This window comes from Accipiter gentilis, chromosome 10 (assembly GCF_929443795.1).
Source record: "Accipiter gentilis chromosome 10, bAccGen1.1, whole genome shotgun sequence".
Taxonomy (NCBI): Eukaryota; Metazoa; Chordata; class Aves; order Accipitriformes; family Accipitridae; genus Astur; species Astur gentilis.
In genome coordinates this window covers 7,254,514-7,271,096 of record NC_064889.1, presented here as the reverse complement: position 1 = coordinate 7,271,096, position 16,583 = coordinate 7,254,514, and the positions used below count along the sequence as shown (strand labels likewise).

The 16,583-nt window shown below is 37.5% G+C and overlaps 1 protein-coding gene across 7 annotated transcripts in view; it reads right to left on the bottom strand.

The window, feature by feature from the left end:
• Positions 1 to 16,583, bottom strand: part of ICE2 (interactor of little elongation complex ELL subunit 2) — a 42,152-nt gene that overhangs the window by 8,864 nt on the left and 16,705 nt on the right. For 3 of the 7 annotated variants that reach the window (XM_049813315.1, XM_049813318.1, XM_049813320.1), the window contains 4 exons: positions 10,920 to 11,004; positions 10,780 to 10,830; positions 9,450 to 9,708; positions 4,744 to 6,928 (listed from right to left, as the gene is read on the bottom strand). In XM_049813315.1, coding sequence (XP_049669272.1) covers positions 6,740 to 6,928; positions 9,450 to 9,708; positions 10,780 to 10,830; positions 10,920 to 11,004 — 584 coding nt within the window. In that variant the 3' untranslated portion in view covers positions 4,744 to 6,739. The other 4 variants (XM_049813316.1, XM_049813317.1, XR_007507560.1 and 1 more) reach the window with 4 other exon arrangements.

The window sequence follows — 16,583 nt, the reverse complement described above, 5'->3', positions numbered from 1 at the left end:
ACTGAGATGTATTCATGCATCTTTTGGAAAAGTTGGCTCTGTCCACGACAGGCTTTAAATATATCTGTATAACTAAAGTGAACCACCACCGTCAAGCTGAAGGACACTGGCTTGGCTGATTGGATTATGTAGTTTTGGTCAACAATATTAGCATACTTCTCCTTTTGGCTCTTCTGAAGAAGGACCTTGCCCAGTGATAAAATAAACAACTGGTTTTTCTCTTCTAGGCCAATCAAAAGTAGGAAATGTACACTTGTAATAACATGCTGTTGTGATGGGTTAACCCTGGCTGAACACCAGGTGCCCACCAAAGCCGTTCTATCACTCCCCCATCCTCAGCTGGACAGGGGAGAGAAAATATAACAAAAGGCTCGCGGGTCGAGATAAGGACAGGAGAGATCATTCACTATTACCGTCACGGGCAAAACAGACTCAATTTGCAAAACATACTCAATTTATTACAAATCAACCAGAGCAAGGTAATGAGAAGTAAAATGAAATCTCAGAACACCTTCCCACCACCCCTCCCTTCTTCCCGGGCACAACTTCACTCCCGGATTTCACCACCAAGCCCCCCCAGCGGCACAGGGGGACAGGGATGGGGTTTATGGTCATCACACGTTATTTTCTGCCGCTTCACCTCCTCAGGACGAGGGCTGATCACACTCTTCCCCTGCTCCAACGTGGGGTCCCACCCACGGGAGACAGTCCTCCACGAACTCCTCCAACGTGGGCCATTCCCATGGGCTGCAGTTCTTCACGAACTGCTCCAGCATGGGTCCATTCCACGGTGTGCAGTCCTTCAGGAGCACACTGCTCCAGCGCGGGTCCCCCACGGGGTCACAAGTCCTGCCAGAAAACCTGCTCCGTGGGCTCCTCTCTCCACAGATCCGCAGGTCCTGCCAGGAGCCTGCTCCAGCACGGGGTTCCCACGGGGTCACAGCCTCCTTCGGGAACCCACCTGCTCCGGCGTGGGGTCCTCCACGGGCTACAGGTGGAGATCTGCTCCACCGTGGACCTCCCTGGACTGCAGGGGGACAGCCTGCCTCACCAGGGTCTTCACCACGGGCTGCAGGGGAATCTTCGCTCCGGCGCCTGGAGCATCTCCTCCCCCTCCTTCTTCACTGACCTTGGTGTCCGCAGGCTTGTTTCTCTTACATGTTCTCACTTCTCACTCCTCACTCCGGCGGCAGTTTCTCCCCGTCCGAACTTTTTTCCTTCTTAAAAATGTTATCACAGAGGCGTTACCACTATCACTGATTGGCTCGGCCTTGGCCGGCGGCGGGTCCGTCTCAGAGCCGGCTAATATGGGCTCGCTCTCTCTCGAACACAGGGGAAGCTTCCAGCAGTTTCTTACAGAAGCCACCCCTGTAACCGCCCCCCCCGCTACCAAAACCTTGCCAAACAAAACCAATACAGCTGTGGATAAACAGAATGATGTGGCTGCTATATTTCATTTACGGAATCAGGGAATATGTTGCTGGATTCTTCAATAGCTCCTCCCTCCCCCCTGTAGTTACTATTATTCATTTTTTCTAATATTGAGTTAAAAGTGACAATGTTCTTTTAATATTTACTGAAATCTTTCAATCACAAGCAATAACAAGAAAGACTGTTTCCTCTGTATTACCTCTACTGTTACACTTTATACAAAACTACCATGATGTCTTGTGGAAGAACGGGGCTTTCATAGCTTTTTTTTTTTTTTTTTTCCTCCTTCCTTACTGGGTGAGCATCCTACCCCACAGAAGAGATAAGTGTCCTTATGGAGGAATGCCCTGAAGTCTGCACTAGGACTGATACTGTTTAACAATCATTACAGTAAATTATTCTACAAACAATTTAGAAATTGGCAGAGTATTGTTGCAGCTCCATAAGAACAAAAACAACAACAAAATCCCTGTACAAGGTATAGGACAATGGTCCGTCAAGACAGCCATAAGTAAAAGCAGCCTTGAGATTATCTACAGAAGACTTTCATAAGGCTCAGAACGGCTGGGATCAGCTTTTTGTCAATGGCAATCCTCCACCTACAAGTAAGATAAGGTGTAATTCAAATGCTCTGTGTTTAAACAGACTGTCACCTGGCCACCACAGTTGTCTTCTGGCATTAAGAAGGAAATTTAATTTGGCATATATAATATAGCAATGTACCTTTGAAAACATTTTCATATAATAATTTTGGCACAGAGTAATGGAATTTGAACTTGCAAACTAAATTTAAGAATCTCTGCAGAAAAATACAGTTTAACAGCAATTAAAATAAAGCAAACATACTTTTAGCACAGAGAAATATATCAAGCAATTACAGTGCTTCTGGGAAGGACTGTACCCACACTCGTAAGAAAGGCTGTATTTTGTTAAGAAACAAGGACCTTAGTTGTGTAACTTCTCAGAGAAGCATCTGAGAAAGTTACACATCCAGTCAGACTTAAGACAGGGAGAGAGACTGAAAATGCCCCAATTCCTTCTACTAGTAGAACTAAAAGCATCTTAAATGGAGGTCAGCACTAAATATTCTGAAAGATCACACCCAAACTGATTTTTATACTCTTTCGGAGACAAGCTACTATTTAAAATTCAGGGCAAGCAAATAAGAAGCAAAAGAAGTACCTCTTCAAATGGTTCAATGTCTGCTACTGAATATCACTGCATGAGGTTAGACAGTCACTTGCTGTTGGCAGCTCCCATCTGTCAGCACAGGAATGGATGTCTGGTCACTTGGTCCCAGTTTTCTGTGCTTCCAGCTGCTAGGCTACATTAGAAGACAGAGAAAAAACAGAGTAAATCTATTCCTAACATATTTTATATAGACAGTGTCTATTGTATCCCTAAAAAGTTTTGCAGTCAAACAGAGATGAAGAGGTTTAGCTAGTCACATATGGGAATGAAAGCAGTTTGTAAGTGATTCATTAGTGCATAGTGCAAATAAAGTTTGAATACACTTATTACTGCAGAAAGAAAGAAAAGTTAGATTTCACAACCAATAACACATTGCAGTTATTCATGCTAATATGAAGGACTGATAAAGTTCCATGGTTTTGCATGGATGTCAACCAGTAATCTCAAATGTCAGGTAAGAATTCCCCCTCTAGTCCTCCAAAACAACTGCCTGAACATGACACAAAGCTATCAATGTAATCCTAACAGCAGTGAATGGGGAGAACCAGACTCAGTATCAGTGATCTTATACAGCATGGAAAACCTTATGTTCTCAGAGGGCTTCTTCCATTTTTAGTGAAGTAGTTAGTGCCTCAAAGCTGAACTAGCAGTTGAGTTGGTCACGAACAGAGCTTCCCAGGGGTTGATACTGGCTCCAGTACTACTCACTATTCTTGTAAGTCATCTGGATAACACGATGGAATCAGTTTTCACCAAGTTTACAGATTACACCAAATGGGGAGAAGATATAGATAAGAGTGGACAGATGAGCCACTATTTAGAGAGACTTGGACACGCAGCATGATTGGGCCAACAAGAACTGCATGAGACTTAGCAAAGATAAAGTCCTGCACCCAGAATGAAATAATCCCAAACAGCAGGACAGGCCGCTCCATTAGCGCTGGACTACAAACATGCGCACTGAAAAGCTAAGAGGGAACTGAATAGAGATCCCTGTGAAAACAGTTTGACCAATTCTGGAGCAGTTAGAGCTTCCTGTTCTGAAAGACAGGACAGCACATACTTCCCCCTTTACAACTAGGTAAATCTACATAAAGGAAAAAAAAAAAATCTAACAAGGGAAAAATATAACCAGAAGATTCTTAGACTGGTTAAGTTACATCTAACCACACACTCCAAATGCATATGTAAAAGATATTCTTACAATATAGAGCGACAAAAAGTAGTAATTATATTTAAAAAAAAAAGCCATATAAGTTGCAATATAAACACACACACTCCATTCCAAACACAGAGCAGAAGATTGAAATTACAGGACAGGATTGAGATCTGTGGAATAGTTTTGCTAAACTCGGTGGGTTGAGACCATAAAAAAAGATCAGCATTAGTTAGCCACAGAGCAACAATTACCTGGAGAGTAAGATCCAGGCCCATTCACTCTCCTTCAGCTGTAGTTTCCTGCTTCCCACAGCTTTACAATCTGCGTTACATTTAGGAATTTATACTTTGGTGGCATCACAACAGTGAGGCTCCCCTGTATTACTTCTTTTTCCTCCACAGGTAACTGTCACTTCAGGAGCAGTCTATATAGAAACAGCAATCCAGCAACTAATATCCAGCACATTTTCTGGCTTTACTGAAATCTTTTTTACCAATTATTTTGTTTAGACATTTTCTTTGTTTCAAATTTTAGATATTACTGCCTGTACTAAACATGCTATTCCTTTTCCCTTCTCCTCTTATCAAACTCCTTTAAGTAGAATTTTATTTTAGATGCAAATATAAATGGAGAATACTCTGACACTCCCGCCCGTGATACATGAACAAAACACAAGTCTTTCAAATGACTAACTCATCTTAGAGCAATTACTTCAGTCCCACTTAATCCAAGAGATCAAATAAAATGCAACAGTGAATTAAAAAGTCATCTCATGTGTTGTACACAAACTCCAGATTCCCTACATATTTGAAATGCATAAGAAACTATAATTAGTATACTATCAGTAGTATACTAGTGTAGTATAATAGTATACTATTAAGAGAAAGATGCGAGCCTTTTAAGGCATATAGATATATGGGCAAATAGACCATACATTTCTAACATATGAAACTTCATCTGGCAAAAGTTTTTATACATACAAACTGAAAACTGCTTTAAATCCCCACACAGAGCTAGTTATCTGGCAAAAATGACTCACAGCTAAAACATTCCTATTATGAGAGGTCACTAAGTGCATTCAGGATTTCGAATCAGAACTACTTGTAATTTGCAAACAGCTCTATGCCAGTTCAGCTTGTCACTAGTGTATCACTGCAACTAAAAGCAGCAGTGGCCAAAACCAGAATAAACTGAATAATACTATAAATATATCTAACAGGAGGGGGGGGCAGGGATCAGAAAATGCTTTGTATTTCACAAAGAACAGTTTTAAAATATACTTTCATTGTTTATGCCTACTTTAAAAAAAAAACCACAACAAAACTGTCTTCAGGATTTTATAACAGGTATACCCCAGTAAACAATTTAAATATTTTATTTTTACTTTCATGACATTAAAACGTGTCATGTCAAGCCCCAGTGAGCAGAAGAGTGCTCGATCAGATGTGTGTACTTGGTAACTTCCTTAGTTCAAACAAAAGACTTGGAAGAACATCTTTAAGGCCTTTTTTTTTTTTTTTTTGTGTTAGCAGTTTAAGCATGCATACAAACAGCTCTCCAGAACACCATCCAAACAAAAATTGGCTCAGACATTTTAAAATAGTTGTTTGAGTTGTTTAAAAGGCAAAAATGGGAAAGAATTTATTGGACTCATTCTTGTAGCTTTAAAGAATTGACGCACTCTTCTAAAAACAATAGTTTTAATAAAGGAAAATATCGACAGAAATCCAGAAAACACAAAACAAAAGTGATGATAGAGAATATAAATTTTGAGCCTCAATTTCAAGGATTGTTTCTGTTGAAATTCTGTTTGATGAAACACTGAAAGTATGTGCCATAAAATAGCTGTAATAAAGAGAAATCTTCCCTCACACACAATCACGTTAGTTACAAACACATCACAGAATACAATGCATTCATATACCAACATCCAAAACAACTTCAAGTTTTCCACACAACTCATATTCACTAGGAAACTGCATGTCATCACATTTCTTGGCCTTTTCATAGACAGCAAGTACTCTCTTTTCCTAACTTCACTCTGTCAGTTTGGGTCTAAATTTCAAGCAAACTGCTAATGTACAGCATAGTCTGGTTGGGTTTTTGGAACAATGACTAAGGCCTTGATCCTATCACTTGTTCCTCCAGGCAAACCTTAATAGCTCAGGTAAGCACTACTGCATATCAGTGTGCAATCTGATATGAGAATTTAGGCTGTAGCCATTCAGTAATACAGTAAATAACTGCAATATTCATTTTTGAAGACATGCCAGAATCCAAACAATTTTTGGAAATTGTTTTGGGGAAGGATAAAAATATATACATTTTAACTGTTTGGCTGTACTCCTAAGTTTCCCAGTGCAAATTTATGGCATGTACTATTCAAATAAACACAGCTTTTGTTCCCCAAACCTCATTTGTTGCACCATCCTAAAAAGAAAATATGTTTTTATACGTCATTTAAAAACTGGTAGACGCTGTGCGTTAAAATGATTAAGTGATTAAATCCAAGTTGTTCCCCTTATGCATGTTACATAAAGTAAAATACAATTCTAAAATATGTCAGAATAAAAATCTGTAGTGCTTCTGGAAGAATTAAGAAAGCTGAAAAGTTCTTTTTCTTGTTGTTATGTGATATCAAATATTGCTGTTGACCTAGCTTCATTCTTCAAGCCTTAGTTTTGCTACAAAACTCATGAGACCAACAGAAGATACTTCTGTCTCCTAACCTCAGCTGCAGACATTTGCTCTTTTTTCTCTGACTGAATTTGAGATTTTCACTTGAAATGTGTCCACTGAGGTAAGAAAGGGTTAAAGGTTTACAGAATGTTTCAGCTATGGAGCCATTTCCGCTGCCAGCTTGTTCTGGCTTCTTTGAAACTGCGAGAAAGCCTCAGATTTTTTGTTTCATCTTGTCCTTCTCCAGGCCATGCTTATCACAGCATGGTTCAGCTATTCCTACTTCAGTTGCATTTTGTTGTACTTCATTTTCCACTTTTTCTTCATCATTCTTTGTTTGCAGTAATTCTTCAGCTTCTTTGTAACCACACCTTCATTTCTAACAGGCTTAGCTGGATTGCCTTTTGTTTCCATAGCTACTGGCTTTCCCTCATAGGGTGTGTCCGATTGTCCTTTCGCCCCAGTCATCTAGACACATATGGGGAGAGAATTAAAAAAAAAAAACAAAAACAAAAAACAAACCAACAAAAAACCACAAACTAGAATTAATAATCTTAAATCTGTACTAAGCACAAACATACAAAACTACCTTCAGAGAACTGCCTTCTACTTCTCGTCATTCCAGCCAGACTCAGAGGCCACATCTGGACTGGGTGACAGGCACAGCTGGTTTTCCTGCCACCAGTGAGATCTGACCAATCCTGCCTCTTTATTGCCTAAGTGCCTGGATTTTCTTCTGGCAGAAACCAAAGTGCATAAGATAATTAGGAACCGACGCACAACTCTATTTTGCCCTCATATGAAGTCAGGATGTGGCTAAAACATATAACTGGGCCTAAAAACTATCACACATCACTAAGCTAGGCATAGCTAGGATGTTGGCTTTTACACAAATGAGTAAATTATGCTGAAGAAAAGTAACACTTGAAAATTTTCATACTTTTACAGTGTCGTACTACCTGTTCAAAATATTAGAGCCGAGAGTGGGATCTTTGTGAAATTTCCAAAGCATGATATGCATCACTTATTCACCGGCATAAACTACAAAGCAGGTTGGGTTCCTAAAAAATGTCCACAAAATTTATATCAAAAGTTTCTTTAGATGCAGACAATTGATTCTTCTTAAGAAATTCTATTCTGTTTTAAAAACATCATCAACAAAACCCCAAGTGTTAGTGACTTGTAGGCTATATCAATTTTTACTTGTCCTAATGATGTCTGGAAGGAATATCACATTCAAACATCTAAAATTTTATTTAGATTTAACTGCACTCTGAAGAAATATAGAATACAAATGCTGTGTAAGATTGTTCATTTTCAGTAAAAAGGAGTAAGCCATCCACACACAATTTTCTATTTATGTTTGAGACACAGAAATTGTGTTTTCCTAAATTAAGGTACTCCTTAAAGTATATGTGCCTCTATACAAAATAACACATTACAAAATAACATATAGCTCTTATTTTAGAGACAATATTGCATATATATTGTTACAAGTGTTTCCCTGTATAGGGAACAGCATACCAATGAGAATTTAAGTTTCTGTATATCAGGAAAGCCACCTGAAATGCAATGAAAGTTTCCCCAAAGGTAAAGGGAGTTCAGAGCAACCAGCGACAGGTGATCGGTGGCAATTTGTCCAACTGAGCTAACATACTTTAGACGGCCAAAAGGAAACCTTATTTTAGCTGCAGAGAATTACTGTTATACCTACATGAGCTTCATTTAAAATTACAACCAACCAAGAATAGATCCAAGATACTCCACCGTAGTCACTGAAATCAGGAATCAACAAATTAAGACATGAAAGATTTCAAAGAGTGTCATGAGGCAACTGAGGAAAGTACTTAAACTTCCAGTGAAAAGTAATGTCATCTGGTTGTTGTCTTGCCATATGATTATCCCACACCCAGTAATGTAAGAGCTCTGGCAATTTTTTTATTTTTGTTTTGTGTGGCTGATTTGCTTACACCTGAAATCTCATGCAGACAAGAGAGGTTATCAAACACTACTGTTGAGTGCCCATTGCCATCTGCACAGAGGAAGGACTAATCTGGGTCCCTCTCCTCTACCTGGCTACTTATTTTCACTAAGCTGGTTAGAATTTACTATCTTAGACCTCCAAGACATGCCAGTTTCTGCTGAAATAGCCCAAAAAGTTCAAGATTTTGAGATCTGGGGGCAAGACAGAGGGACAAATGGAGATGAAGGTGGGACTAAAAAAACAGGAAACCAGGTTAAAAGGTCCTTCCTGAAATTGTTTGAAGAAAAAGTACATCAACAAAAAGCACCATCACAGAGGCAAAAATAGAAAATCCTTATAAATGCAAATATTGTATCTGTTTCAGCTGTATGGCAAATCTATAAATTACAAAGCTTTTGATAAAGCCAAATGCTACATTCTTTTTGTTGTCCAAAAGTATCATTAGCTCACATTAAAGAAGCAAAACTTCATTTTGAAAGAATATTGCCACAAAACAGGGCAAAAAAAAGTGTATTTAAAAAAAAACCCACCCAAACCACCACTTAATTTATCACAGAGAACTGCAGTAAGAGCTCAATGGAATACATCCTGACAGTAGAATTCACCTTACCTGATTTTACCTTGATACAGTTGTGCTAATCATCTTTATTCCTGTAGTCATTAGAGAAAAAATGACAACTCTACAGCACGAGTCCTAGAATCTATTTAAGAGGCCCATCCTGGTGTGGAGATGCACCTTACAAAATATTCCATTTTCCTCTGTTAACAGCACAACAAGCTTAAATGTTGTTTTTCCATACTGTAGAGTTTAAAGCTAGGTGACATGAATCTTACCTGAAATATTTTTCAAGAAAAAGGCATTCCTATTCTTGGTAGTGGATCCAGAATCTAAAGGGTTTCTCTGACCCCCAAAGATGACCGATAAATATACTAGCTACATACCCAAGGGACTGAAACATTATTTCAGAACTGCTAATCTGCTTTTCCATCAAGTGTGATACTGACCTTCTGTTTCCAGGTGGCTTCCTGGGGTGCAGGTGGAAAGGTACATGGAACTCTTCCATGATTCATGTGATAGGGCAAAGGGAGGCTGGGATCTAGTGGTACCCATGGGACTGAAAGAGTGGCAGGTACAGTAGGGAGATCACAATGAGCTTTATGTAAGTTATATGATGCTCTCGTCGTCTTGTCAAGAGAACTCTTGTAGATTCCAACTGATGAATCTCCTGCAGCATGAGTCAATAAATAAGAGCCCTCCTGCAAACTAAAAAGATAAAGTTAAAATGAAAAATAGTATTTAAATGTTTTTGTTTTGTTTCATTTGATCAGGATAGCTAAGTTCTTAATGCAAGAGCAAAACATCTTTAGATATTTACTTATCAGTCCCTGTTTTACCGAAATGCTATGGACAAAAAAACATGAATTCAATTGCATTGGTAAATACCTACTAATTCAGGTGTTTATAATGCATTCATAATATACTGATTTATCATCAATGTACAGATTATCATCATGTTCAAGAAAACAATTAAGCAAACACTGAAAACCATGCATATTTGGCAAACTATTAATTCTTTAACCAGTGCCTTACAAAAAGCATAGTGCATATATCGACACAGACACAAAGAACAGATGTGCTTTAAATACATGCAGGATTAAACAGGTTTTCAGGATGATAAATGTCAACCAGCTGCCCAAATCAAAAATCTTAGCCACAAATCACGAAGCTACAGAAATTACAAAGTGCAGGAAAACTCTTCTGTAATTCGAATTAAGAGGCTTCAAACACAGTGCAAGAAACCTGCTTCACAAAAAAATTAAAAGACACTTGCAGACCGAAAGCCTTGAAGTAGCTAAATAAAGAAAGAAAAGGAAGGAGCAAGAAAATGGTTGCAATGTTGTACAGAGAAATACACATGCTGTTATAAGTCAAGCTAAGCAGAAGGGAACACAAACAGTACTATTTCTACAGATCAAGCAAAAAGACTAACAAAAAGCAGAAGTCCAAATTTTAAATGCCAGCCTACATACATAATATTAAATCTCACTCCTGTGAACTGTTTAATCAGCTCAGAAGTGTCCAGTTTCCTCTCTTGGATAAGTAGTTCATAAAAATCAAGTTCTTATTCTTTTGCATCATTTATACAAACCCTGTAATCCTAAGCACATTTTTATACAGTACTGCATTATGCTATGCTAGACCTAAAGAATCTGTAAAATATTTCATGTATCTGAAGAAATAAAAATCTTAAAATAGACAAGCATTCTACAGAAGAAATAGGATAAGCTGGGTAATGTTGCAAATAAATACAACGAACAAGAACGGAGCACTTACTCAGACACTTTCTTCAAAATGTGATGAAGTATATTTAATGAATTTGCAGGCCTGCGGAAAAGAAATTACAGAAGTAGTAACTTGCAAGGCTTGTTAGGATTTCAAATTCATTACTAAAAAAACCTACTAAAAATACTCACTTAATCAATCCAAGTTTTTCTCTTAAGATTTCTGGAGAAATCTTTTCTAGCATAATAAGCTTTGATGTAAAAGCATCAATACGTCCTGAAAAATATTAATTCAATTAATATGCTGAAAATAAAAATGAGAACAAATGCAAAAGCATAATTTGCAGACCTAATGCATTTTAAAAGGAATAAAAGATTTTGCTTTTACAGCATAGAACAGTGAAAAGTATTTATCAATGTTGCAAAATAATGGAAAGTAAAATGTATAGCTGCTTGAAGTACAGACATCTGTATTCGGACTGCCTTTCTAAATCAGGGAGATGCCCATGATTCCAGCAAATCTTACATCTTGGGTGATATCTGGGATACACAACTTCATTTTGCCATGGCCTTAACCTCATCAGTTAGTTTGTATCTTCTCAAGTTCTTTTGATCCTTATCACTATGCTTTCTCCCTGGACAGATCATGAAAATTTATCTTTTACAACAAATTTTCTTTAGAGTTTAATATACTTGTTTTTCTATTCTGAGAGTTTATACAAACAATTGCATTACTTGATTTTCTGGGGATTGTGTACCTTCCTCTCTTGATTTCCACCCCCCCCTCCCCTCACCTGAAAAATTAGAATTTACAATTCAGGCCTTTTTCACAGCAAATCATTAAAGATTATTTGTCTTTGACACAGCTATGAGCAACAATTCAAAGCTCTCCTCACCTCATTTTTAAAATAAAGGCTGACAAGAACAGTTTAGCCCACATTTTCACTTGATAAGCAGTAAAGATCATTAGCATAGCTTGTACACTGATGTGGTGACCATGCCGTACCTTCAGGTTCTCTCTCATGTTGAGGTTTTCCCAGAAATCTGTTCTATTCCAGCTCCCACAAGGAGGATGAGAAAAAGGCAGCATAATAAAATATGACCTACTCAGAGGAATTTACTGCCTTACTACAAATCTGCTCTCGTAGGAAGTGTAAATTGTTCAATTGTACAGTTAAAACTGCTAAACCAAAGCACGTCACATGCCAAGTTAAACATTACTCGCAATTTGTTATGGGATGTGTAAGACGACCAAGTAAGAACTCTCATTTTAACAAATTTTTAAAAAAGCACCAGGACAACTTATTTCTTTGAAACACTGTACATTTGTTACTTTTCTTGATATCAGTATTTTGTGCAAGACTAAGCAGCTAGGTTTAATACTCTGCATTGCTGTCTAACAGAAACTTGAAGTCATTATAAAAAAAACCCCAAAACTTAAAAAAAAAAAAAAAATAATAAAAAAAATCTGTTTGTGTTCTCCATTCCTTATCAGCCTCTCCTCAAATCAGAAACTTCTCTATTTCTAAACTCATTGACAGCATAGCTGGGAATAAGAAGTAACCATGAACTACTCATACCTAATTTATATTACTGTATCTTATATTTGAGAAGTGACTAACTGAAAACATTTGACACTAAGTTACTGATACAGTAAGTACTTCTTTCCAACCCATTTTTCAAATAATCTTTATTTAAAGGCCAATATTATCTTATTCAAGGGAAGGTAAACTATTCTTTTTGCAGTAAGTTTTGCTTAGGCACTTAATGCAAATACGTGAATAATGGTTGGGGGTAAAATGTTCCCATTAATCAGCAAAGCTTATCACAATTTTATTTACTGCTTAGAACATATACAAGTATCTTATTTGGGAAACACGTCACACAGATTACTCCCTTTGCAGATGCAGGATTTCCTATCTGAGTAGCAAGGGGACTTAAATCAACAACCAAACAAGGTGCTCTGCTAGCAAGATGAGGACAGCACTCTGAAGTTTGTTTGATGATAATATCTCTGCTTTTGTGCAAACAATCACTGCCTTCTTTGAGAACATACAAACTAAAAAATTCCACTTAATAGCACACCCTGCAACTTCTTTCTCATGTCCTGAGCTGGAAAGACTGCTGAGTCACTGCGCTGAGCTATGAGATTCTTCTCTCAGCCACATAGAGCAATACAACACTGAAGAACAACACAGGACTATTATGGGGAACAGACCAAGGTTCAAAGACCTTTCCATCCATGCTTATTTGGCACACAAAAGATTGTTGAGACAGTGAATTAACTTGTTTCAAGATACAAGAACTCCTAAGCTATTTAACACTGAGGTCTGCTACACGGTCAAAACCAATTTTAGAGGCTTCACTTAAGATCTATATAGTCTCAGAACTATCTGAGCAAGAATGCAAGTTGTAGGTACTGTGTTAGTAATGACAAGATCACAGTTTTCAAACAGTTGTTCCATACTTTCACACTCAAACTGTGGGGTAAATTTAAAAAGAGCAAAAGGTATATGGCTCTATTATGGTTGATTTTAAAATTCCTTTATTATTAGACATGATATTTCACTTAAAATAATTCAAATTATAGCACGATCTGAGAAATCAAGTCTGTCTTTCTCCTTACACCAAACACATGATAGCAGCAGTCTTACTTTCAGGTATCAGATTAATGAAAAAGAATTAGATATTCAAGTCATTGTAAGTTGTCCATAATACAGGGATATCATTGCCCTTAGAGAATTGTCCCTGGAGTTTCAGAACAAAGCTTTCCGTTGCAAAGAGCCCTCTAAGTAAATCAGGACACTTGCAATATTGTATTTTTCACAGCTCCCCAGAAATACAAACTGAAAGGCAGAATTTCACAGCTACCTTGCAATATTTCTCAACAAGAGCAGAAAGAATCCCTAAGTAGAATATGGTAACAGTTTCCTATTAAAAGCTGTGGTAGGTGTTCTTTCACAAAATGGATCATTTACTTCCACGCATGTCTTCTTACCTAGCTTTACTAGAAACTACATGGTAGTACCAAAAAACTGCAGTCCCCAGTTCGCCTACCTGAATAAATCACATCATCTGTCAGTATCAAAAGTTGGTGATATGCTGAGAGTCCAACTCTGTAATTGTAGCAGACTTTTTTTTACATAGTGGTGGGAGGAGGGCTGCCTCACATGCTGGGAGTACTAATTCACCATGCAAGACAGTGACAACCCGCAATAATCCTGTGCTTCCTCAGAGCACGTAAAAAGAGAACCCCTGCGGACCCCAGGGTTTGCTGCTGGAAGAAGCGCATCCAAGAGCTGACAAACAAGCATCACCATCACTGGAATGACCAGTGTTTCTCAATCCCAACAACTTTTTCTCCCAAGCACATGAAGACAGTGTGTCGGAGGCCAGGCCACTGAAGCCTGCCAGCCTAGAGCTCCGTGTCCATTTCACAACTAGCAGAAGCACCGAGGAACCCCCATATCAGAAGGGGATGACTGTTTATGCCAGAACAAGTCCTGCGGCACACAGCCTGCTTTCTCCTACACTCATGACAGTGTCTATAAGAAGGGGAGTTGGCTGGATGAGCTGTCTGCAAACTTCTGCGCCCAATCCATACGTTAAGTATCCTGTAATTGATGAGAGATTAGATAGATTTCCAGCCAGATTAGGCAGCTCTCTAGTTTCACTATTTCCTCACAGTGCTTGTGACTCTGGAAATGTTAACAGAAATGTTGATAAAATTTTCTACAGGGGGCTAAATTTCAGTGCAATTCAGTATATTGTTCTGTTCATAAAAAAAAAAAAAAAAAAGAGAAGAAAAGCTTCAGTGTAAGATATAATTAGAAATGGAGAACTGTGTGCATAATTATCTCTTTGTGAGGATTTTTTTTTAGAGAAGGGAAAAACCACAGCAAATATTGCTTTTACAATTAGAAACACAATTTCCATTAAAGATGGACAGCAGACAAAGATAGATGCAATCAGCAAAACTATCACCTCCAATATATTAGATTTCACACGAACCCTATAATTCTATGATAGGATGCAAAGTTTGTATGTAAAAATTAGGAAAGAGAGAACTCAGCATTTCTAAAATAGTATTCTGATATGAGCCACCAACACCAAAAATGTAATTCAGTGCACAAGCGGAAAGGTTAGGCAACCACAGGCCACAGCTGCTGCCATAACAACCATAAAAAACAGAGAATTTTTTCTACAACAGGAAAGTGAGGCAGTCCCCACTGCAGAACACTCATTTACTGTACAAACAGGATTGCCCTTGCTCTGTAGCAAGTGCCAAACATACTCTAAAATGCATTTTGACTAACCACTTTGTTGCAGATTTTCCCTTTCAGAACCTTATTAATTACAAGTTAACTGGTATCAGAGAGCTCTCCATATAGTAAAAGGGTTGTTAAAATGATCTGGCCACATTCTTCATATGCATAATTTTCATTTCTCTATAGAACATATGTATCCTAATAGACATAAAAACTTTCATGACATTTAAAGTGTCATTGTACAAACGCGAATACAGCATTTTCTACAGGACATTTGTTAGTGAAACTTTCCTTATAATGCTGCATTCCTAGTATGCTCAGTTTATGTGATTTTGGAAAAAAATGGCCTTTATAAGTAAGAGATCTTTCTGCTAATATTTCCATGCTTTTTATCCCTGCATTATTGTCTTTTTATTTTCTGTGCTCTGAATTACAGCTGTCATCTCTTCTACACGAGATTTGTAGTTTCCTGCTTCACTCTCACTGAATGCATGGTACTTCTCATTCACAGATTCTATTACATTATCCCCTGTTTCCATCTGCTGCATGATACAGGACAAGGAGTATCAAGACCATCCCTTTGACAGGGATGTTTCAAGTCATATCACATATTAGAAAATGAAATTTCATGGATCAGTTAGATACACAAAGGAAAACCCAGAAAATAATGTTTAAGTAAGATCATCCAGTGTTCAGAACTACTGAGGAATATCATAGTTGTGGAAAGAAGTTCTCAACAAACTTGTGCTGTGTATTTTTCTTCTTCTTCCTGTTAGGAATTTTCATTTCTGCAAAGCCAGAAAATTATTTCCAGTACCTTAGATATGAGACACATGTACATTTTTTTCAAAGCACGTAATTTCTCTTATTTCTGAATGACAGAACTTGGTTTAATCCTATCTTGCTTGTTTTTCCTCATTCTCTTGTAATCTTATCTGTCTACATGTTATCAGTGTAGAAATATGAAGATTATTGCCTGTTTTCAAGGAAAAATAAGTAATATTTGACCTTTTCCCATACTGCAAGCTCAAAGGCCAAGGAATCAGTATCCTCTGAGCCACATACCTGATCCTTTGTTCATCCTCTATTTTGGTACGTAATAACAAGTTTATTTAAAATGATTTCACAAAATAATAAGACATATTTATAGCTCACATTTCATCAAGAAATATTTTTACCACTCCTGCAGTAATTCATGTTGTATATGGTTCATTAAAAAAAAAACCAAAACAAACAAAAAACCCAACAAAAAACTCCCCCCAAAACCCAAATAATTTAACTCATGAAGATTACTAACTTTGGAGAACTAAATTCACACTTACAGATACATTTGTCTTTGAAAGACAAATAAATGAAGTTCTTGAAAACAAAGATTACTAGATGCTATTCATCTAAAACCAAGGCTGAAATATCCTCATTTACCACCCAACAGAAATTTTAGACAAAGCACTTATTTAAGATAAAAGTGAAAACCAAAATTAGAAAGTTAAAATAAAGACATGTGGAATATACCTTTAATAAATATTTTTCTCTTCTGTTATTCTATGAATATTCAGATGTACGTTTCTTAAGCAAAAATCAACACATG